General features: G+C 40.5%; 3 protein-coding genes across 3 annotated transcripts in view; 2 read left to right on the top strand and 1 right to left on the bottom strand.

Annotated features, from left to right (window-relative positions):
• Positions 1-5,677, top strand: part of PPP3R1 (protein phosphatase 3 regulatory subunit B, alpha) — a 39,623-nt gene extending 33,946 nt beyond the window's left edge. Inside the window, exons 4-6 of the mRNA XM_064647607.1 lie at positions 1,130-1,189; positions 1,958-2,142; positions 3,512-5,677. Coding sequence (XP_064503677.1) covers positions 1,130-1,189; positions 1,958-2,142; positions 3,512-3,559 — 293 coding nt within the window. The 3' untranslated portion in view covers positions 3,560-5,677. The remainder of the gene's footprint in view (positions 1-1,129; positions 1,190-1,957; positions 2,143-3,511) is intronic.
• A 1,446-nt stretch (positions 5,678-7,123) lies between these two features.
• PNO1 (partner of NOB1 homolog) lies at positions 7,124-12,130 on the bottom strand. The gene is made up of 7 exons (XM_064647606.1): positions 11,890-12,130; positions 11,634-11,783; positions 9,783-9,866; positions 9,073-9,133; positions 8,487-8,604; positions 7,891-7,961; positions 7,124-7,439 (listed from the first exon to the last, which is right to left on the bottom strand). The coding sequence occupies exons 1-7, from the start codon at positions 12,082-12,084 to the stop codon at positions 7,372-7,374; spliced, it is 747 nt and encodes a 248-aa protein (XP_064503676.1). The 5' UTR covers positions 12,085-12,130; the 3' UTR covers positions 7,124-7,371.
• A 16-nt stretch (positions 12,131-12,146) lies between these two features.
• Positions 12,147-18,824, top strand: DNAAF10 (dynein axonemal assembly factor 10). The gene is made up of 8 exons (XM_064647605.1): positions 12,147-12,373; positions 13,176-13,276; positions 14,318-14,448; positions 14,898-14,999; positions 15,748-15,863; positions 16,215-16,349; positions 17,074-17,171; positions 17,916-18,824. Exons 1-8 carry the CDS (start codon positions 12,182-12,184, stop codon positions 18,121-18,123), a joined length of 1,083 nt encoding a protein of 360 aa, XP_064503675.1. The 5' UTR covers positions 12,147-12,181; the 3' UTR covers positions 18,124-18,824.
• The last annotated feature ends 3,618 nt before the right edge of the window (positions 18,825-22,442 follow it).

Raw genomic sequence — 22,442 nt, forward strand, 5'->3', positions numbered from 1 at the left:
GGTGGGGCAGGCTGTGTAAGTGGTGTGTCTGTGCATTAGTTGTACTTATCCAAATGAAATCTGTCCTTAGTTGGAGCATTTAGAAAATAGAAAGGGGCCCAGATTTTTCTGTTCATGCTTCTTTTATAGGATTCTTTTTAGGTAGATCTTAAAACACTTCAAGTAAAAAAACAAAAGTTTTGATTTCGTACATTGCTCAAAATTTTAGACTTAATTTAAATATTCATGATTAAAAGGGCCAGCAGGTTATAATTTTCATTACTAGTTTGTTAAAACAGCCTCTGACCCTTAGAAGTGATAATATTTGTAACTTGTATTCAAGCTGATACTCGGTATCTCTTGTTGCATATGACTGGAAAAAATAAATTTCTTGAGTTTTTTTTAATTGCAGAAAGTTCTTTAATCTCATTTATAGTGACAGGCTGACATTTTAAATAAAATATTAACATAAAAGAGCTGCTAACCTTTGCAAACCCCCTCAGATTTCTATAGGGATTAACTACAGGGTAACTGGAATGTTGAGTTTTGATCAAAAGCAGTCATTGTGGTATGGAACTATTCAAAATCTCCTTGTGAAAAAATAAGCAGTGATGAAAGATGATGCTTTATTGTCTGTGACATTGAGCTGTGATTAATACAATTATCAAGAGCTGCTCTTCTTGGGAGGGAACAGGAAGTTGTCAAAATCAATTTTCTTTTTACCCTATTTCTTAGAGGAAAGTATTTTTTAACCTATTTCTTGTAGAGCAGTTTTCAATTTTAATGTAATTCTTTTAGTTGGGAAACCAGTCTTGAGAGGAGCTGTACAATTAAAATCCCCGATGGAGTGGATTTAGTAGAGAACTTGGAGTTTTCTGTCAGCTTCTTTTGTCAAAGTCCAGCAACAAAATTACTGAAATCCTGGTGTAACCAAGTCTATTCAGTGAACACAGTATTTCATTTGGGGTACTTCCCACTAAAGAATATTAAAGTATCAAAGTATGTGGACACTTAGGTGTCACAAGGTAGACAATATTTTGAAGATTTTATGGTAATTCTTTGAACAATTTCTAAAAATTTCTGAATATTGATTTCCTTGATTTATTAAATAATACACTTTTTTTATACATGTTTTTCTTGCATTATGTAGAATTTATAGAAGGAGTCTCCCAGTTCAGTGTCAAAGGAGATAAAGAACAGAAGTTGAGGTGTAAGTATTTTAATTTTTCCTTAACAAAAATTTTTTGATCCTCAAAAAATATACTTGTTAGTTAAGACTGAGAAATCATCAAATCCAGATTCTTGTAAAGAGTGGGAAATCTTGAAGATAGACTGTAAGATTTTTGCACAGTTTGTAATTTTTTTTGTGTGGAGATTTGCCACACTCTTTTCTGCAGGGAAGGTTGGAGGAGGTTGCCTTTTGATGAACTTTCAGTAACTGAAGTTGCTTCCTGTTTAAAAAAGAAAAAATTAATTTAAGAATAGCTTGGTACAGACTTTTGTGAACTATATGCTTTGCTTTATGGGGCCTAAGAATAATATTCCATTTTTTGCTACTACAGTAGAAGAGCATTAAATTGATGTTTTAGAACTGCATCTCAGGACCCAAACTTTTGGAGTGGAAAAGGGGTAGGTTCAGTCATACATGTAGCTTCCAATAACTAAGACTGAAATGTTTAAAAATAAATCCAGTCTTGATGCCAAATTGTTTGCAGCAAAGTAACCAGGTAGGATTTTGATTCATCTGTTTCCTGGAAGGTTGTAATTTTTTTCTACTTGCAAATGAGTTGCTGCCTGAGTGCTTTACTTGTGGTGGTGGAGATTTTCCTGTTTGATTTTAATGGAATCCTTGTACTGCTGGTGCCTAAAACAATTTCATTTGATATTTCTGAAGTGAGTATATTGCTCTTTTCTGACCACATTTGTCAGTGAATGTTTTTATATATATATGTTTTTATTTTTTTTTTTATTTCTGCAGTTGCTTTTCGCATTTATGATATGGACAAAGATGGCTATATCTCAAACGGGGAGCTCTTCCAGGTGCTGAAGATGATGGTTGGGAACAATCTCAAAGACACTCAGTTACAGCAAATTGTAGATAAAACCATAATTAATGCAGATAAGGATGGTGATGGAAGAATATCCTTTGAAGAATTCTGTGCTGTAAGTAACTTCTAAAGAAAACTTGTGTCATTTACAGGGAGAGGAACCCCTCAACTGCTGCTCCTGAAAAAGGGCAGACAGTTGAAAGGTGCATTTTAAGAACTTTGGGGTTTACAGAGCAGAATGCATGAATGTACCACTTGAGACTTGAAATGGTTGATTTTCACCCATGTGGTATATTTATTTAATTATTTGACAGCAAGTTTTAAATTCTTTCTTCAGAAAAAGGAAATGAATCTTGAACATTTGAAAATTGCAACGAGTGTTTAGACATTAATTTGAAATTAATGTTAATGAACATACATCTGGTAACACAGTTTGGGAATTGCTTTTTTTCCTACTCTTTGAATTTACAACTTCAGTTCAAACATAACTTTTTCATACTCAGTGTGAGTTCTAAAAAAAGAGGGGGGGAAATCTGCCATCCCCCCAACTATTAAAGTGAAAGGCTTCTATTGTTTGCATGTTTGAGGTCTTTTTAAGTTATTCTTGTGACATCATGTAAAAAACACATAGTCATCTGCAAAGATTTCAGAGTCACAGCCTGCAGAGGCCTGGATTACTGCATTATCTGTTTTCTTGCACTGGGCTGTTGTCTTTCAGCCATCCATCAAGTGATGTTGCCTTTTCTTTTGTCCTTTGGCTTCTGCCCAGGCTTCCTGTCTTGTGCTACCATTAGATTTTCCTCTTCCTTTGAATTTCATCAGTTTTTGTTGACCTGACAAGAGGCTTTTCACTTTTACAATCTCTTATCCTCTTGTTCTTGCATTTTACCTCCTCTGAACTTTGTGCCATCTGTCTGCAAAAATACATTTTATACATTTTCATTTATTGCATTTGGCAGATACCATTTGGCTTTTGAGTTTTGTTCACACATTGTAAGAAGTTCCTCTGACATGGCACCTTTCCTTCTCCCTTTGCATTGCATGGATCACACCCTCATGAACACTGGTTATTTTTTTCTGGGTGTGTGCAGTTCTGTCAGAAATCCTGCTGCTGTTCCTATGACCCTTTGCTACTCATGGAAGGGTGCACAGTTTTACAGGGAGTTTTAGAAGTCAAGTGAGCATTTTATTTAACATGCAGAAAAACAGTGCATGGTCAGAATATGAGCTGAGGAGGAATGCCAAAATGGTGTCATTTACACTGGTTTTCAGGCCTTTGAGTGTGTAAATTGTGCTAATATGGAACGACCTTGGTTTGTACATAATTCATTTCTGTCCCTCACAGTACTTGTGAAATGTAAATCAGTGTGGAGAGGCCAGGGAAGTACTGTCATTATGATTGACCTGAATGCATCTATTGAATGTGTTCTTTGTACCTTGCTAACTTTCAATTCTCATGTCTCTGAACCTTATTTTTCTCCCAGGTTGTAGGAGGCCTAGATATCCACAAAAAGATGGTTGTAGACGTGTGACTCTGTAGGGCACCACCCAACACTTTTGCTTTCTTCTCCATCTCTGAAGATCTGCTCCAGACGTCCAGCAATGCTCTCTGTGTATTTAAATGGAAGTATTTTTCTCTGTGAAGCCACATTTTCCAACATGAGCCTCATGAAGCCAACTAAGTGTTATTGAACTTTTATTCTCTCAATAACTCAGTGTAGCACTTTAAAGTCTGAAGGACAGCAAAGATGGAAAGAGCATATCAGTGTGGCGGAGAAAGGGAAGGGGTTGGCTTTTTAATTTATTTTTCTTCATCTTTTATAACAAGGAAATATCTATCTATATATATATATGTGTGTGTGTATTTATATATAGATATATATGTAGCTTTCTATATGTAGTAGCTAGGTGGGCTTTAATTTAATATACTTGATTCAGAAACAAAACTAGAGTACAAAGTGCCAAGCAGAATATTAACAGTTCAATATATGGATATACATCCTTACTTTTATTTCACACAGTTTTATATATATAGTAGAAGAATGTAAAATTTTAACTGGGTGTTAGGTCAACTCTTTTCCTTTCCTGTGACTGTTCAGATGTTTCTATATATTGACTGGCTGACAAAGCATTGCTTCTTATTAAATCACCTTAAGTACTTTTTTTTTTTTTTGTAACACAGGAGACTAAGTTTATTTATACCTGTTAATATATTACCAGGGACTGTGTCTCTTTGCTAAATAACTTAGTACAGTTCTACTTAATATGAGAATATAGTTTAATGCTACTGCCAAGAACTAGTCCTCGTGTGCATATAGTGACTGCGGAATGCTTTGATGGCCCTTAAGCTCCATCACCCAGGAATTGGGAGCAGTTACAGCTGTCCTGAAGCCAAGGCACATCTGCTGTTCTGGGTTCAGTTTAGATACAGCTGCTCAAGTTGTTAGATGCATTCATGATTTTCTCTTGTGCTTAGCTTAAATGAAATTAGGATCAACATAACTGTGCAGGATTCCCACCTACTTATTTTATACAGTACTTAGATTATAAAATGTTCTTGCCATTTAAATTCTGTTGTTTCAACCATGATAGTTTCCCCCTTGCATTTAAAAAAATACTACAGGTAGCATAAATAACTGGTAATATTTTATATATATATGTATATAGGATTCATACAGGGGGGAAATCTTGTTAACCTATGCCATAGAGGAGGAAAACTTCACACTATCTAAATTTATACCTCTTGCAGTTCTCCAGTCCTTTGCCTGGAGAATGTTTTTCTTTTCTAGATTTGTCCATATCATAATTTGTAACGGAAGGTAACTTGATATATTTGTGTGATATAAAAGTAGCGAGCCATGTTTTACAACTTTATATCATCCCTTCCCTTTTCTGCAGTGGTACTATTGGCTGGAAGAAAAACATTTGCTAGATTTTTTTAGAACAGTACATCTTTCCTGTATAGTAGTTTTTCTATTAAAAAAAAATTGTTTTATAATGAGCAGTGGAAAGTGCAGGTTGTCTGAACCTCTTCAATCGAGCACCTGTCTGCCATAGCTGTTCCTTCAACTGAGTGCTGCACATCATGGGCTCTGTCTGTGAGAGAGAAATCCAGGTGCTTGGTGTCCTTGCATGACATGAAGTTTTGCATGTAGATCGATTTGAAATGTTCCTCTTGTTTACATAATTTGCATAATTTAAAAGATAATGTTGCCAAACTTTGGTAAATGTTAATGTTCAAAACAAAAATCTCCACTACATGTAACTTTTTTCTTCCTCTGGATCAGTACGTGGTTTATAATCCCAGCCAGTGGTTGTATCTGTTCCAGTGTCAATTGCCATGTGCTCTGCTTCAAGGGGGAACTAGTCTTTTGTGAATTTTTTGTACATAAGTATTTGTTACAAACATTTTAGCAAATGCTTTCAATTTCTCTTGCTTGTGCATATCTTGGCTGGCATTATAGAAATTAGTGCTAATGTTATTTCCTTAGGGGGACTGGAAGGGGAGGGATGAAGTTTTTTTTAGTTTGTGTGGGGAAAAATGATTTATGTTGAATGTTTAGTTTTTCCTCTGCATGCTACATCATATGTTGTGGGAACTATAAGAACCTTCATACTATATGAATACAAAATAAAATATTTGAACCTTGGCTGGGGTGCTTCAGTACTTACACAACCTTTCCTGTTCACCTTAAAGCAGCTCTGCACACTGATCTAAGGAGAACTTGTTCACAGTTTTTTGTCTACTCTTCCATTGTGAAGATTTACTGAAAAACTCTACAGGGTGCACAGTCCACTGAACACTTCCAGGATTTATTTCAGTGTTTCAAGGCCACTTACATTTTGGGGTTTTTCAAAGGCACATCGTTCTCTTTGGTAAGTGTCCAAACTGGATGAAAAACTTTGAAATCCTTGTGGTAAGTGGAAGGTGGCTTAAAAAACAAAACAAACCCACCCTAACATTAATGAAATGGAGAACAAAAGGCAGCTTCTTTCTCAGGGAAAGGTCTGAGCCTTGTGCTGGTGACACCAGCCCTCCCTGTAGGGGTATGTCATTCCTGGAAGCTCTGCTGTGCTCTTTGGGGTGCAGGTGTTTGGGCCTTCTGAGTGCTGCCCTCTCTTTTCTGCTGATTTGGGTTGGGATCAATATGCACCTGATTTAGGATAAGCAATAATTTTTGTGTGTTCTTGCCTTACTCTCCCTCATCTTTCAAGCTAATTGAGGTAAATGCAGATGATGAACAGAAGATGTGCTGACCAGGTGTGCACACCTGGAGCTGCTCTCCCCTTTACAGCTTGGACTGCTGAGCACTATATATTTAGGTAACTCAGCAAGTCTTAAATCTGTTGGCAGCTGAAGACTTGAATCAATTTGGCTGTAGTTATAATGCCATACTGCAAAGTGCTGCTCTGGAAACTCGGACATTGAGTGAAATGCTGACTCAGTTTGCTTGTGTGTGATAATCTCATTTCAGTTTTTGTTTTCATTGCCAAGCCTGAACTGAATTATTTTGCAAGAGACTTGGCAACAAGGCTGGCAGGCAGTTAGAAGAAAAGGGCCCATTTTTAAGTCATACTGGGACTGGCCTCTCTAATCTCTCCCTCTATTCTTGTGTGCATTTGGTATTTTAAGGAGGAGGAGATACAGGACTTTCCAGTTGTTTGTGCTCTGGTACACTGGCAAGTACTAAAGGTAGTGGCTCTTGGCTTCACTAGGCTGTCCTTACAGATCATTTTCAGGAGAATTATAAAATTTATATATGTGCAGATTCAGGATGAAGTGCAAATACCTTATTTACCTCTGTGTCTTACTCTTTCCATGTGATGCACTGTTCCAGCAGCAGCAGCAGAGACTTGGTGGGCAGCCTGCCATTGAACTCTGCATTCCAGTTGACTCTTCCTTTTTCCAGGAGGATACCAAACTGTGATGCGTGGATTTAAACACTTAACTGTGCCGATTCCTTTAGGCTCAAAACATGAAACTCAAAGGCTTTCTGAAGTTCTGACAGCAGCCTCTTAAAACTTTGACGTTCTGAAAATCCGTAATGAAGCGTGTTTTTGTTGGAGGCTGTTCAAGTAAAATCATGTACTCGTGCTTTTGATATGGACACAACCAACTTAAAATACCTTTTAATAATTATACAGAGACATTGTGTATGTTCAAATCACACCACATGTCTGAAGGCAGTCAGACTGCAAAAACAGTCCCATTTTTCTTCTGGGCTTCCAAATCCAGCAGAAGAGCTGTGGCTTCTGTAGCTCCATGCCTCTCATGTGCCCTGGAAGCAGAACTCCTGTGTGTCCAGGAACCTGGACTCCCAGCCCCAGTCCTTGGTGGTGCAGCTTAGAACCTCTCGGCTGCTCTGCTGGCCACTGCCCTAATATTGCCATAAACCTTGGAAGGAGGACTTCCTGCAGAAGAAAGGACAAATCCAGTCAGCAAACAAGATGATCCATGTCACAAAAATGAATGTTTTGCTCTCACATGTGTGCTAAAAGCAGAGAACTAAGCCCAAGGGGGAGAAGGATGGTCAAGGTCAGTCACCCTGACTTACTGCAGGTGCTGTCAGGGTGAGTTGTCCCCTTTGGCTTTCAAAGCCCCTCAGGGAATGCTGCAGCTACATCAAAAGGCAGAACATCTTTCTGCCCCACGGAGAGGGTTTTGGAGCCAGAACAAAGCCCTGGACTCCTCACTTCCCCCCTCCAAAACTTTCTCTTAAGTGCATCAAGCCAACTGCCAGCAAAGGACCTGCTCCAAGTGCAGGTGCGGACAGGCCAGGGAGAAGGTAAGAGCCACAAAGCAGTTTCTCAAAATGCAAGATCTATTTATATGTAGTGGAGAAGATTAGATAAGAGGACTTACCTAAAATTAGATTGCAGATTGCTGTTCGTGCCATTTTAATGTTCTGAAAAGATCCCAAAATATGAATTTTTCTGTAAAAAGCAAAGTAGCCTTAAGTTAATGAAAAAAACCCTCTGTGATTAGAGAGTTAACAGAGAGTTGGAGGTGAGAGATGAATGTGAAATTCTGTATCAGTGGACTAGTTCCTTTTCTACACTTGTAAACAGTAAAAAACCCCAACTGAAGCCCAGAAAATCTACAACGTAAGACCTGTGCTCCTCCAAATCCTTTTAAAATAGATTTTACAATTTGGAAATTTAACAGTGTAGCAGCTTCAGGAGGAAAACGTTGCTGGGTTGGTGAGTTCAACTTTGATTATTCGTAAGAAGGAATTCTTACACTGTGGGGAATGACTGAATTCTAAGTGTGCTGGTGGCTGTCATTCTCATAACAAAAGGTCAAATAAATACTTGTGTTCATTAAAAATAGCACTTAATTTTTCTTACTGCTGCTCTGCAACAGTTCTAAAAAATCCAAGTTATCTTTGTTCCTGGCAGGGGACACAGATGAGCTGAGGGATTGTGTTTTGACCAGGAGGAAGTTGAGTCTGTACTTACTGGTCAGCGAGAACGATGCGTGTCCTGGTTACGTTTTCTATGGTGAATTTGGTTTTTCCACCTTTCCCTGCTATTCTCCCTATTGCTCTTGACAGATGATCTCCTTTCAAAGGTTTGACTGAAACGAGAATAACATGCCCAGGGTAACAGCAGGGTGCATATCCCTGTAATCCTCCCCTTGGTCAAGTTACTGGAAACAACTCAGGACAAGTAATACAGAAAGAGCTTCACTGGTGAATACAGATCCATCCAGATTTTACTTTTGGTGACCAGCAGTGCAAACTGCATCCAGTGCTACCTGACTGTGAGGTCTCTGGCATCCAAGAGAAATTCTCCTGCAGAACAGCAGTGGAAGGCATTCCATTGCACCTCAGATTGAGGAAACAGAGCCAAAGCACACCCAGTTAACAGTGGGTGTTATGAAATGAAGTAGATAGGATTCAGATTCTGCTCTACAAAGAACTCCAAGGAACTCTGGTAATACATGACATAATAGATGTTTCTGGTTTTCCTGATCTGTGAGGGCAAGTGACACAAGTAGAGCAGAGGCACACACAACTGGAATACTGCAGCAGCAACTACTCACCATCTGTAACTTCAAATGACTCTAGAAAAAGATCATCTAATCTGATGAGAGCAAGAGCATCCTAAAAGAGCAAGAGATTTGTTATTAGCACGAGTGCTTCACTACCATAGAGTTTAAAGCAGATGTTCTCTTTTTACATATGAACAAATGACATCAGTTGTATTTCTCCAATTCATCTATCAAATAATAGCTAAAGTTAAATCCACTGCTTTTTCAACAGCCACGTAAGTATTTCTGTCTAGACAACCCCACCCATGCTTGGATGCCCCTGCATTCACCCCAACCTCACCTGTGCTAGTGAAGCCAGTACAGGTCTAGGACAAGGAGCAGCCCCTACAACACTGCAAAAACTGGGTTTCTTTTCTCTAAGTAAAGTCCGAGTTTTGCACAGACTGCAGGTTATTGGCTTGGATTAAGACAAAATGAACAGTCTTGATCTGTGCAGAGCACCTCAGAGCCAGATTATGGCACCGTGCTGTTTTACACAAGCTAAATATGTCCCCTGTTTCATAATTTTGTGTTGTTACAAGGTTACTTTTTTATCCTGCATTACCTTAAGAAACTTGATGTCCACTCCAGTCACAACTTCAAACAAATTTATTTCTAGAAAACCACCCAAGGATTTTTTTTCTTTCTGTAATTTGCAGAGGCCAAAGACATCATGGTAGCAAACTGAAGCAATCTCGCAACCAAGCTGTTGGGAGACTCACCTCTACTTGAAACCCAAGTATAAATGCTTTCACAAAATCAGCTGCTTTTGTCAGGGCACTGAGATCCTTTGTCTCTTGACAAGTCTGCAAGACAAGAAGTTGTGTGTGCAAATTAAGACCAGACAAGCTAGAATCAGGACTTGAAAAATCTGAGGGATACAGACTAATCATAAAAAAACCCCTACATGCAGTTAATTCGATTAATTCAATTCAGTTAATTGTGTTTTACTGGAAGACACAAGTAATATGCTTTGTGTTTTTTTATCATGTTCACCCACAACAAGATGAATGTATCAACTACCCCAGCCTGTGCTTGGAGGGGAGAGAACAGAGAAGGTGCTGAAAATTCCCCCGCTCCACTGAGAACCCTTTTTATTGAGAAAACCCAAACCTACATGAACTGAACCGCAACAGAGAACTGCAGAAAAAAAGAGAAGGATGATAATGGCAGGAGAGTTATTCTAATGATAATATTCTAAAGATGCCTTAGCAGGTAAATGAAACACATTTCAAAGTTTTAAATCGTCATGGTGGATACGGGCAAAACGAAATCTGCTTGATCAAGAACAAAATTAGTCTTGCTTCTCGCCACATTTCGTATCAAAAAGTGGTGTTAAAATCCCAGGTTTTGCTTCTGCACAGTTATTGAGTGGAACTGCAGGAGTTCTGCTTCTCCCTCCCTTTTCCTTTAAGTTATTTCTTGGAAGTTTAAATAAGGTATAGTTCTGTCATCTTTCCTCTAGTGGTAAGATTTCAAGATTAGGAAGCAAAATTCCTGTTGGTGTCTGTACTTTCAGTATTGAAAGATCTCGTATGTTGACATGGTTGATTCAGTGAGTCTTATGTCAAAGCTTTGGATCTACACTTAAAAACCGCTAGTTTGAATATTCCTGAGAAAGAGTAAGAAAAAAGAATGAGCATCTACAACATTTGCAGGTCTGTGTTGGTATCTGTGCCCTAAAGTATTCCAGTGCAATCCCTTAAAGAAAAATTATAAGCAATCAAATACTATGGGCTCTTTTTGTCTGCCACAAACAAAGGCATTAGAAGATTTTGTGGCCCCTCAAAAGAGGGGGGCAAAATTGACAGGTAAGCATTAAGTAGCCTTAAATAGCTGGAAAACATTTCATTCTAAAATCCTATCTAACACATAGATTAAAATTTTTCCTTAATGCTACAGTAGATAATTTTCTCCTATAAAAAACTGAACACTCCTCCAGTTTATACTGGCCCCTTCTGGAGCAGATTTACACTTTTGGATTTTACTTGCATTAACTACTTGTTCTGAACAACAACTGCCAGATTTCATCCCCTGTGAGGGTCTTCTGGGTAGGTGAAACCACACAGTTTCCATTTTTCCAAGCATTATCTGGGATTAGGGACACTTCTCTAGTCTTTCATCTGTGGAACAAGAAGGAATGATGTCGAACATGAGAGGTCCCGCCTTTCAGGAGTCAGAATCACAGAATGTTAAGGGATTGGAATGGATCTTAAAAATCACCTCGTTCCAACCCCCTTGCCATGGGCAGGGACACCTCCTGCTAGACCAGGTTGCTCAGTGCCCCATCCAACCTGTATTTGAACACTTCCAGGGATGGGGCATCCACAACAACCCTGGGCAACCTATTCCAGTGTTTCCCCACCCCCAGAGTAAAAAGTTTCTTCCTGGTATCTAACCTAAATTTCTCCAGTTTGTACCCATTCCCCTTATCCTGTCACTACGGTTCCTGATGGAGTCCCTCCCCAGCTTCCCTGTAGGCCCCTCCAGATGCGGGGAGGGTGCTATGAGATCTCTGCACAACCTTCTCTTCTACTTAGCGGGGAAGGCAGGAGGAAGGGGGCTCCCTTTACCCTGATCTCGACGTTCCTCGTTTTCAGGTTGAACCTGATCTGAAGCTGCAGATGCTCCACGATGGGCGTGAATATCTTCATCCAGTTCTCCTTGAGCGGCGTGTACCTGTTGGCGGGCACGGGGATCTTCCTCAGCTCGCCCTTCCCGACCTTCCGGGGGCGGGGGGGGAAAACAGAGAGAGAGAGAGAGAGACAGAATTAGGCGGAGGAGGCGGGAGCACCCCGAGAACCGGCGTTCCCCCGTCGCCCCGCGTACCCCGAGCGCCTCGGCGGGCACGGGAGGGAAGGCGGGCCGCTTGCTGGGCCGCGGCCCCGCAGTGTCCATGGGAGCCCCCGCCGCGTCCACGGGAGCCCCCGCCGGCTCCTCGCCGCCCGCCCGCCGCTTCCTCCGCCTCCGCCGGGACACGACGCTGGTGAAGCCGCCGGCCGGGGCCGCCGCCTCGGTCTCCATGTCCGCCCGCGGTCCCACCACGTGGTGCCGCCGCCGCCGGAAGGGGCCGGCGGGCGCTGCCCCCGCATCCGCCGGGGAGCGGCCGCGGCGGGGAGGGATGTCGGCGGCGCCGGCGCTGGAGCGGCCGCAGGTGGTGTCGCACGCCCAGCAGGCGCTGAGCTACACCGTGTTCGACTGCAAGTGGGTGCCCCGCAGCGCCCGCCTGCTGTGCCTGGGCAGCGCCGCCCGCGGCACCGGCCTCGTCCAGCTGTACGAGCTGCGAGGGGCCCGCCTGGAGCTGCTGCGGGAGGTGAGCGCGGGACACCCCCCGGGAACGGCTTGTCCTGGGCCAGGGGACAAATCCCGAGGCTGGTTTGCCTGTTAAACGTGGTGATCCCGCGATGTCCCGTCTCTCCTGTCGCTAAGGAGTGACCTTATCGCTCTCTACGAGTCCCTGACAGGAGGTGGTAGCCGGTGGGGTTCCGGCTCTTTTCCCGGGCAACCAGCGACGGGACGAGAGGACAGAGGCTTAAGCTGGGCCAGGGGAGGTTTAGGTTGGACATTAGGGGGAATTTTTTCACAGAACGGGTGATTGGACATTGGAATGGGCTGCCCAGGGAGGTGGTGGAGTCGCCGTCCCTGGAGGTGGTTAAGGAAAGACTGGATGTGGCACTCGGTGCCAGGGTCTGGTTGACATGGGGGTGTTCAGTCACAGGTTGGACTCGATGATCTTGGGTTGCATTATAGGTTACAGGGCTGTGTTTGGGGTGTGTCGGGGTTTTTTTGTTTGTGTTTTCCCCTCAGACTGACCTTCGAGCATTGGCTCATTCTCAGGGGTAGCAGCACCTCAGGCGCATAAGGCCCCACCAGGCCACAAGCAAACAAATTGTTGTTCTTCAGGACCAGTAAACTGGACTCTCTGCTTTCCTGTGCACAAGGAAATAAACTCAAAATGTAGTTTACCTTTGATAGCATTTTGATAGTATTTTGCACCAAATATCCCATGTGTGTTTCACTGACACCTACCCCTGTGGACTCCCGAGAGCTGCGTCATCTGTGGGTTTGTGTTGCCTTTTCCATGTGCTGACACAGACGTTTCCTTCCTTTAAAAGATCGAAAAGCCCAAACCTATAAAATGTGGAACTTTTGGAGCTACATCTCTGCAGCAAAGATACTTAGCTACAGGAGATTTCGATGGAAACCTTAACATATGGTAAGCGTGGATGTTCTCTGGAAGCTTTTTCACTTGGTGTTGTGTTTGTCTGCCTGAACGGAGGTTTCTGTGCCTGGCTTTTGTGTGAGATGCTCTCCCTGCTGCCTGTGGTTGGGACCCAGTGTAAGCTTCACTGGCTACTGTATTTGGACCGTGCCTGTTTTCTAAAAACAACGTGAATTCTGCAAAGTGTTTAATTCAGTGCTGCTTCACTCCCATCTTTTGTGTGCAGCTACAAAAACCTGTTAAAATTCTGTGAGGTCCTCCTCTGAAAAGAGGCTTTTGAGTGGATATACAAATACAAACAACAGGTTGTGTTCAAGCTAAATTTGATGTCTAGATTAAATATATGTTTTTAATCTTGAAGTTCTGAATGTTTTTTCAGGTCCCTGAATGATTTGTGTAATTAATTTTTAGGTAAATTGATTATCAAATAAAGTAATAGTGTCAAAAGGGGATTATTTTATTATCATTATTATTATATTTCCCTTGTCATGGAATTATCAATTCTTGTTGGAATAGCACGAATGACACGGAGTAGTCACTAGTGGAAATGTAAAATAAAATTCTGAAGGATTCTCAAAGAATGAGAATCAGTGGGAAAGAACCATGAAAACCATGTCTGGATACAGTATTCACCTGAAGTTGAAGACCAGTAGTCAGAGCTAGGTGGGGATCAGTGAATCAGGTCGTTTTACAGCCTTACTGAAAGTAGAGCTAATTGGAGTATTTTGATCTGTAGTGTGATTCATTTTTAGTCCAGCATAAAAACTGAGTCTGAAGGGTTGCTCTGGTGAATCCCTCAACTGCCTTTACAAACAGGGAAGTCCAGAACTGAGCAAAACTTTTCAGACCAGTCCAAAACAGTAGCCAAAGAAGGAATAAACAAAGACACGTGGTTCTTAATGGTGATATCCATATTTTCTTCTCACTGTTAGTCTGAGCTTGTATGATTTATGCTCAAGTTTCCTCTCATTTTTATACAAATCCTGAGTGTCAAGGAAAATGCCATATTATCTGTTCTTTTTCTTTCTTGCCTAGGAATTTAGAAGCTCCTGAAATACCAGTGTATTCTGTGAAAGGTCATAAGGAAATCATAAACAGTATAGATGGTGTAGGTGGCTTAGGAATTGGGGAAGGTGCACCAGAAATTGTGACTGGCAGTCGAGATGGTGAGTTAGTGAACTCTGCAAGTCTTCTCAGTTCCTCTGAGCCTGTGAGCTCTGATGGCAGGGCACAATCTGCCATCTGAACTAGTTACAACCTGTTGCAACTAGTTCTTCATACACTGTCTTTTGAATCTTCCTTGGGACAAATTTTCTCTCTTTTAGAAGCTGTAGACAAGCACAATACGCTATTGTCACTGAGGTTGGGGCAGAAGGAATACAAAGCAGAATAAATGCAAAATATCAGCTAGAGAAAATACATCCTTAAGAAATGCTTTCACTTTATTTCTGTTTGGTTTTGTGGTTCTTTCTTGTATCCACTAAACACAGTCAGGCTTTCTGGAATTGAAAGGGTTTTTGAATGATCAGGCTGAAAAGCAAAGGGCTTTCCAGGGAAAATGAACACAGTGTGACAGTGTATCCCTAACACAAAATCCATTGTCCTTCTTTACCAGGAACTGTGAAGGTGTGGGACCCGAGGCAGAAAGACACTCCTGTGGCTAATATGGAACCTGTACAGGGGGAGAGCAAAAGAGACTGCTGGACAGTGGCATTTGGTAATTGGTCAGATTATGATCGTTCCTCTCTCTAATATGACTGGGCTTTGATGATTATCAGTGTATTTCAGGATGTTATGGAATAGTTTATTTTGTGTAGATGCATAAGTAGCAGAGTTTGCTTTTCAACATTGCCAAATTTCTATGGGTTTTATGTTGGGGTTTTTTCAAAATAAGCTGGTTTTGTGGCAGTTTGGTTTTGGAATCATTCTCTAATCACCTTTGGTCACCATTTGCGGTTGGACTCGATCATCTTGAAGGTCTTTTCCAACCTAAATGTTTCATTGATTCTGTGGTTTCACAGATAAGCTGTGCAAGCTTTATTTTTAAGCCTAGGAATGTAAAAATAGTATATCGAGCTGTGTTTTTCTGAAGGAGCGTAAATGTTGCCATGCACGGGAAACACATCACTGCTGTAGTGTAGTTCCAACTGCCAAACATTAAGGCATTAAGTTATGAGAAGATCCTTGAAGCTTAAAAGCTAATTAAAGAAAACAGCAATGCCTGATGTGAACTCTGCATTTTTTTTTTGGGCAGAACAAGCTCCTTGTGTCTTACACAGGATTTTTCTATACCCTCAGCTTTGAAAACCATCCAGTTCCTGAAATCTTAATATCCCAATAGCCATTTTTTAAGTTATTTATTTATTTTGCGTAAATATAAGTTGAAATTGCAGGCTTGGTACTTCTGAAGTTTACAGGCTAAAGGGGAGTTTGTGCTTTCTGGTTAATTCTTTCTCTGTGTCCAGGCAATGCTTACAACCAAGAGGAACGTGTTGTATGTGCTGGATACGACAACGGGGACATTAAATTGTTTGATTTAAAATCCATGTCACTGCGGTGGGAGACCAACATTAAGAATGGGGTAAGGAAACCATAAAAGTGTTTTTTTCATTCCATCTTCTATGCAGGATGGAAAAATTAAAAGGACTCTGTGTGAAACTTACCCAGAAGATGTTTCTGCTGAGATTGCACCAAGAAGTAATTTTCTTTAAGTTAAAAAAAATTGTACACCTCAAATTCTTGGTCAGGAGAGGATGGGGCATTTTTTCAGTGGATTCATGTGTTCAGATGGATTTGTTATTTTCAAATTGGTGGGCATGTCATTGTAGGAATAACGAATTATTAGTGTATATTAACAAATAACAAAACACCAATTTTTTTTTTTAGCAATGGCTAAATTTGAAGAGTGAACCTGTCTTTTTTATATTGCCAGGTTTGCAGTGTGGAGTTTGACAGAAAAGACATAAATATGAACAAGCTGGTGGCCACATCGCTTGAGGGAAAATTCCATGTTTTTGATATGAGAACTCAGCATCCAACCAAAGGTTTTGCTTCTGTTTCAGAGAAGGTATGGGGAGACAGAGGATTTCTTAATAAGAAACAAACTTCCTGAACATATGCTGTCAAAGTACTTCAGGTGTAGTACAGATGGGTAATAAATACCCAGATTACTTTATAAAAGAGTTTTGGGGTTTTTTTTGTAGTAGTTAGTGAACAAAGTCTGATGATAATTAGAGAAAAGGCACTTTTTTGGTGAAGTTTTTTTTTTTTATATAGAAAAAGCTGAGTTTCAACGTAATATCTTTAATCATCTGTACCATCACTCAAAGCAGATAAGTTGTTGGAAGTGCTTTGATTCTGAATCACAGAATGTTTTTACTGAATTAGTGTTTGTAATAATTAAAATGTGAAAATGGAATTTGTCCTTCATTTAGTGCATTTAAGCTTTTCCTTGTGGATGTTTACAGACAGATGGGCGTTAAATCAGAGCACGTGTGCTGGGGTTTTTCCTAAGTGATTTCTGTTGCTGCATGATCTTGCTGAGCCTTGGATGAGGTTTAAATTTGAACTGTAGACTGTTTGTTGTGTTTGCACAGTGTTTGCAGTGCATTCCCTTCCAGTAATGATTTTAAGAGATGTCAGACAGTTAAATTAACCATCCACCATGAGAAGGCTGGGCTCTCTTTATAAAAGTGATCTCTGTTTTAAGATTCTATACCTTTTCCTGTGGAGTTCATCACTAAATTACTTCTGTACACTGCTAATTTTAATTATTTTTTTTTTTTTATTAGGCACAAAAATCTACCATATGGCAGGTCAGGCACCTGCCACAGAACAGAGATATATTTATGACAAGTGGAGGATCTGGGAGCCTTCATCTCTGGAAATAGTAAGTGATCATTTCTCCAGCTGGGAATAAGAAACCAACCACTTAATGTTTTAAGAAGGAATCTTTCTGAAAATGATGAGTGGGGTCCTGCTTCCAACCTCAGAATATGTAGTTAAAATTATTGCTTAAAAATGCAGTAGAAAGGGTGATTTCAGTGTCAGAACTTGATCTGGAATCTTGAATTAATCCCTAAGAGAATGTGACAGCACAGATAAATTTTGCCCTTGTCAGTAGTCTTAACATAATGAAAATCTAATTATATCCTTGGTTAACAAGGTGATAAATGGAAGAAAATGGGCTTCTTAAAATTCACATACAGTAGCAGTTATGGCTGAAAAGAATATTGAAAGCCTGGACTTTTAATGATTCTTATGTTTACATCTTCTTACTTTACATGGAAAAATAATTTCATCATACTAAACACAGTGAAGGAGGTGCGTTAAGTTTCAGAGTGATAGTTGAGGTGAACTTTTCCTGCCTGTGGCAAAAGCCAAATGGTTAAAAAATGAAGGGCTATTGGAGAGAGGTGTCAGGATTAAAAACTTCCTGCTCCCTTTTTTTCTTTCATGAAATACCCAGTAAATATGCAGTGTGGGTATAGCTGGATATAGTGATTGTTCATTATTTATAATGACAGACATTTATTTGCCTTATCTGTAGAACAGGAAATAAGGAGGATAAATGGTGTGTTTGTATCAGTAAATTCTAAGCACATGTGTTTGTTTTTGTTTTTCCCATTGGCAGTGAGTACCCGGCTCAGCGCTCCAAGAAGGATTCGGAAGGAGCCGAGATGGGGGTGGCAGGGTCTGTCAGTCTCTTGCAGAACGTGACTCTGTCAACACAGCCCATCTCCAGCCTGGACTGGAGCCCTGACAAAAAGGGACTGTGTGTTTGTGGGGCCTTTGACCAAACTGTGAGGGTGCTGATAGTTACAAAGCTTAACAAAATTTGACAGCAAAACTACAGTTTCTGACAAGAAAGCAGCAGAGTTTGCAGGCTGTAAATATGGGATGGGGAGCCCTTCTGTTTCTAATTTAATTTCTCCCTTAATAAAACTGGATTCAAGAAATAGAAACCAGATCTTTCTATTGAAAGTTCAGATATGTGCAGTTAAGAGTTGTTTGACTGATTGTGCTGCGATGACTTGAAGTTGCCTGGGCACAAAACTTTTACCTTCTAGAAATGTGAATTTACACTGAAAGTAAAATGTGCCTTTGTGTTAATGCGACTCTGTAATTTCAGAGTTCACTTTAGTTTGTGTTCAGTTTATCCATAGTGCAAATCTCTTCACTCTTGTTAAATGGTTTGGCTTTTTTATATATAGTATTGCCCATGTGCATTCATGCAATGGGAACTACTGTATAGTCCCTCAGAGAAACTCCTTGTGTTATTGGATTTATTAATTAGAATGTTTGTTAAAGTGACTTAGGATTCTTTAATACACTAGAGAAATTACAACAAATGCTGAAATTAAACTTGTGTTTAATGGAGTAAGCTTTTTATTGAAGTTCATACAGGAATTAAACTATCGAGGAAAATGCACTGTTTTATTATTTTAGTTTGGTTTCATAATAAGTTTTTATGTTCTGTTGTTTTTACCTCTGTTTGCAACTTGGTATTCTACAAATAAAGTTATACGGAGTGTTGTCTTAATATGAACAAAGTATATTATTCAAACATACAGAGATTTAGAGAAGGAATGTATTTGCATTTGTATTTCCCTCCATGAAAAATTTTAAAAGGTAGCAAGAGTACTGTCTTTTTAATTTTTATGGAGTCAGTATTTCTTCAAAACCCAGTTTTGGGTTTTTTGGTTTTTGTTTATTATTTACTGTAGTTTTATTGTTACTGCAGTTATAACTCCTGTTACTTCTCTGCAATGTGTTTCTTTTCTGATTTTACCAGTGTCTGCTGTTGCCAGTTCTTTTTATCAGGCACAGCCAGTTACTGTCCTCTATTTGTGGATGTAGGGTGTGAGCTTTCTTAATTTCAGCAAATTTTATTTGTCACTTCTTGGTCTGGCACTAGCTTTCAGCTGACTTGTAGGTGCATATGCAAGTTTCAGATAAAAGTATTTATTTCTGAAACCAGATTGTGATGGAAAAGCGTTGGCTTTGTCCTGGTTAATAACAGAAAAGGCCCTGTGTGGCCATTTGCAGAGAAGCTGTTTCCTCAGGTTTGGTATCTGACAAATTCTGTCTGTCTCTGCAGTTTGCTGAGGACTGATGAGTTCTCTAGTGCAGCAAGTCCTGTGCTAGAGGGTGAGGCAGGTCTGAAAGGTCCTAATGTGCCAGTGGATCCAAACTGGGCCTTGCTGCGCTTCTGTGCTACTGCTGCAAGCTTTCTTACAATAAGAAATTGCAGCTTTCCAAAAAATCTAGAAATGTTTCCCTTCCAAATAACAGCTTGTGTCACAAAAATGATACTTGCTAAATCACAGTTTAAGAGGGAAACGAGATGCAAATTTCCCTGTGTATCGCCAGTCAGCTCTGTTGTGGAGAGCATGAGGTGACAAGCTTTGGACAGAGAGACTTCAGATGTTTTCTCTCATCTAAGATTGCAGCTAAATACAAGTGTGATAAAGTTGTCCTTACTAACTCCTGGCTATCTTAGTTGATTAAACCAACTGAGGAAAAAGAGGCACCTGTCGGTAGAAAAGTTTCACAAGCTGTTAAACCTTAAACCTTGTGGAACAGAGAAATCCTTCGTGCCTGTGTAGCAGACAGTGGGCAGGAGGAAAATTGTAGTAGACCGTAAACCCAATGTGTCTGTGGAAGTCCATGGTTGTAGCAGGTCACTCTGCTCCAGCTTGCCTTCCAGTTTAGATTCTTATATCTCAGATTTAGCAAGGGCCAGCAAGGATGAAAACACAGGGAATATAGGCTAAATATTTAGTGGAAGACAGAGATTTATGAGATCCAGCTGTCTTCCCTAAGACTTGATGGTTTGCTTTCAAGTGTCATATTTAGTATGTGATTTTTTTTTTCCTTCCCTGACCCAAGTAATCCCATCTGCTTTTGTGCATAGTGTAATGCTGAGAGCATATTCTGAAATTATTTTAAATGTTGTCCCTCTTAGGGTGCATCCCAGCAGGAGGGAATGGGGGGAACCATTGCTCTGCAATGCAATCTGGTGTGGAGTTCAAAGAATCAATTCAAGTGCTTTGAGTCTAAAATGCACCGTTCAAAGACGACCTCCATGAGCTTTGTGCTGTAAATAAAATATACTCACTGAAAGGTGGGCTAGGCAGTGGAAATCAGTAGAAATATGGTTTCTCTCTTTAATAGTAACAGAATCAAGCACAGAGGGATGAAAAAGCTCTCAGTGTAGGTACCTCTGAGGGAAGATAAAGACCTCTTGAGTTCAGGACTGGGCTCTTGGTGCTATTTTTATGTACTTGTCCTGCAGCAAAAATATCCCTTCCTTATACACACAACACCAGGGAGATCTCCTAGTGAGCCTACGTGATGGGGATACAGATCAGAGCAAGAACTAATGAACAGCATTTCTTAAAGCTCCGTGGGCCTCAGAAAGATGAAATGTGTGTTACCTCTGTGTACTTAATTTTGGGATTCATTTTGTTTCTTGTTTTGAAAATGAAGGAACATTTCCCTCGTGAGTAGCTGATTTCATGAAAATACCTGACAGTTTGCGTGGCAGGAGCTTGCAAAAAGCCAAGAGAGCTGGGGGGAAGCACAGATGGAAGGTAGTGCTGTCCTTGTTCATTAAAGGTAAGTGGCTGTATCTCTGTACCTAGAGAATGAGAGACAGTCAGTGACTGAAGAGAAGAGCTGTTGCTAGTGCCTGTACTGTGCATTATCTCCTCAGCAGATTGGATTTCTGCTTCTTGCAGGCTAAACAAGAAAGTTAAGCAGACCAAAAGCTGCCTGTGGCAGCCTTGCCTGCTCTATTTATAGTCCTTCCCCCTCTTGCTGAAGACTGGCACCTTGCCTCTGCAGCCTGGAGGCTGAAGAGCTGAAGTGTGTTCTAAATAAAATCATAATGCATCAGAGATGTAACGCACAGGGGCCAAATCCTCTGTGACGCAGCAACCGGGAGAGCTCTGGAAAACCCCTGCCTCGCCCAGGGCCAGGGAATGGAATGTGCTACCCAGTTTGGAGTGACCACATTGAACAAGTGTATCTGCTTGGCAGCTGTCGCTTGTTTCCTGTGCAAAACATCCCTGTGTGCTCATGGAAGAGAAAAATCTGTTTATGGGCAAGGCTGCAGCCAGAATATAAGTACGTGTTTGTGCTTTTTGGGGGGGGCTTTTGTTTGGTTTTGTTTTTTGTTTTTGTTTTTTTGGTTTGGTTTAGGTGGTTGGTTTGTTTGTTTTCTTTTTTCTTTGTGTTTTTGTTTTTGTTTTTGTTTTTTGTTTTGTTTTTTTTGTTTTGTTTTGTTAGCCAGGTGTTGTCCAAATCCCCGACTACTACAAATCAGGTTTGTTTGCTGGTGTTTTGGTTTTTTTTTTCCACATCAATATAGTTACTTTTAATTTCACCTTTTGTACTTGTCCTTGGAAATTGCAGCCCTCCCAGGTTTCTGCACATGTATGTAGTCAGTGTTTGGCCCACAATATATAGTTTTCATCGCCAAAAAAAAAAAAAAGTAATTTAGAGCTTAGCCATGACTTGGATTGAATTTTAAGCAAAGTAAGGCAAGTTATAACTCTGTATGGGAAACTACAATATGGTGCCCTCACCTCTCCACAACCACCGATTCTGTTAGGGACATTATGGAACTGGTGCACAGAAGGAAGACAGGGAATTGCATAGAAAAAGAAAGACATCTGTTCTCCAGAGCTAGCAGATACAGCTTGTCGATACAGTTCAGCTCATCTTCTCTAAATTATTGCCATCAAGTAGATATGATAGCAAACAGGGATTGTTTGGCTAAGATGACTAATTTATAAGTAAGAAGCTATTAACTTGTGGCCTGCATATTCATCACTATAATGAAGATGTCTAAAGTTGGTATTGACAAACTGCCAGAAAAATACATTGATTTACTACTTTTTCTCCTATTATTAAGCCTGCATTTTCTTACTCCTGATGCTGTTACTGCTGAATTTTCAATAGTCTGCACTCTTGAGCAGAACAACTGCCCACTCCTCAAAGGATGTCCAGACCACAGTCTGTATGTTTAGCGTGCATTTAAAGCCTTTGTGCACGCAAAATATTTTGTAGTAGCAAACCCAAGTCCCAGTACTTTGGGCAAGGGCAGCTGTTGACTCAGGCAGGAGCCAAGAGCTGAATCCCTTGGAGTGCAGTG

The sequence above is a fragment of the Pseudopipra pipra genome, chromosome 3, assembly GCF_036250125.1.
Source record: "Pseudopipra pipra isolate bDixPip1 chromosome 3, bDixPip1.hap1, whole genome shotgun sequence".
Lineage (NCBI taxonomy): Eukaryota > Metazoa > Chordata > Aves > Passeriformes > Pipridae > Pseudopipra > Pseudopipra pipra.

Bases quoted from the DNA above. Each gene is read 5' to 3' on its own strand.
- PNO1 (XM_064647606.1), bottom strand. From the start codon at position 12,084: ATGGAGACCGAGGCGGCGGCCCCGGCCGGCGGCTTCACCAGCGTCGTG. The intron at 9,867-11,633 runs GTAAAGGGAGCC...CTTGTCTTGCAG, and splicing joins CGAGGAACGTCGAGATCAGG to ACTTGTCAAGAGACAAAGGA. The intron at 9,134-9,782 runs GTGAGTCTCCCA...TTGCTCTTTTAG, and splicing joins TACTTGGGTTTCAAGTAGAG to GATGCTCTTGCTCTCATCAG.
- DNAAF10 (XM_064647605.1), top strand. From the start codon at position 12,182: ATGTCGGCGGCGCCGGCGCTGGAGCGGCCGCAGGTGGTGTCGCACGCC. The intron at 15,864-16,214 runs GTAAGGAAACCA...TTATATTGCCAG, and splicing joins AGACCAACATTAAGAATGGG to GTTTGCAGTGTGGAGTTTGA. The intron at 17,172-17,915 runs GTAAGTGATCAT...TCCCATTGGCAG, and splicing joins AGCCTTCATCTCTGGAAATA to TGAGTACCCGGCTCAGCGCT.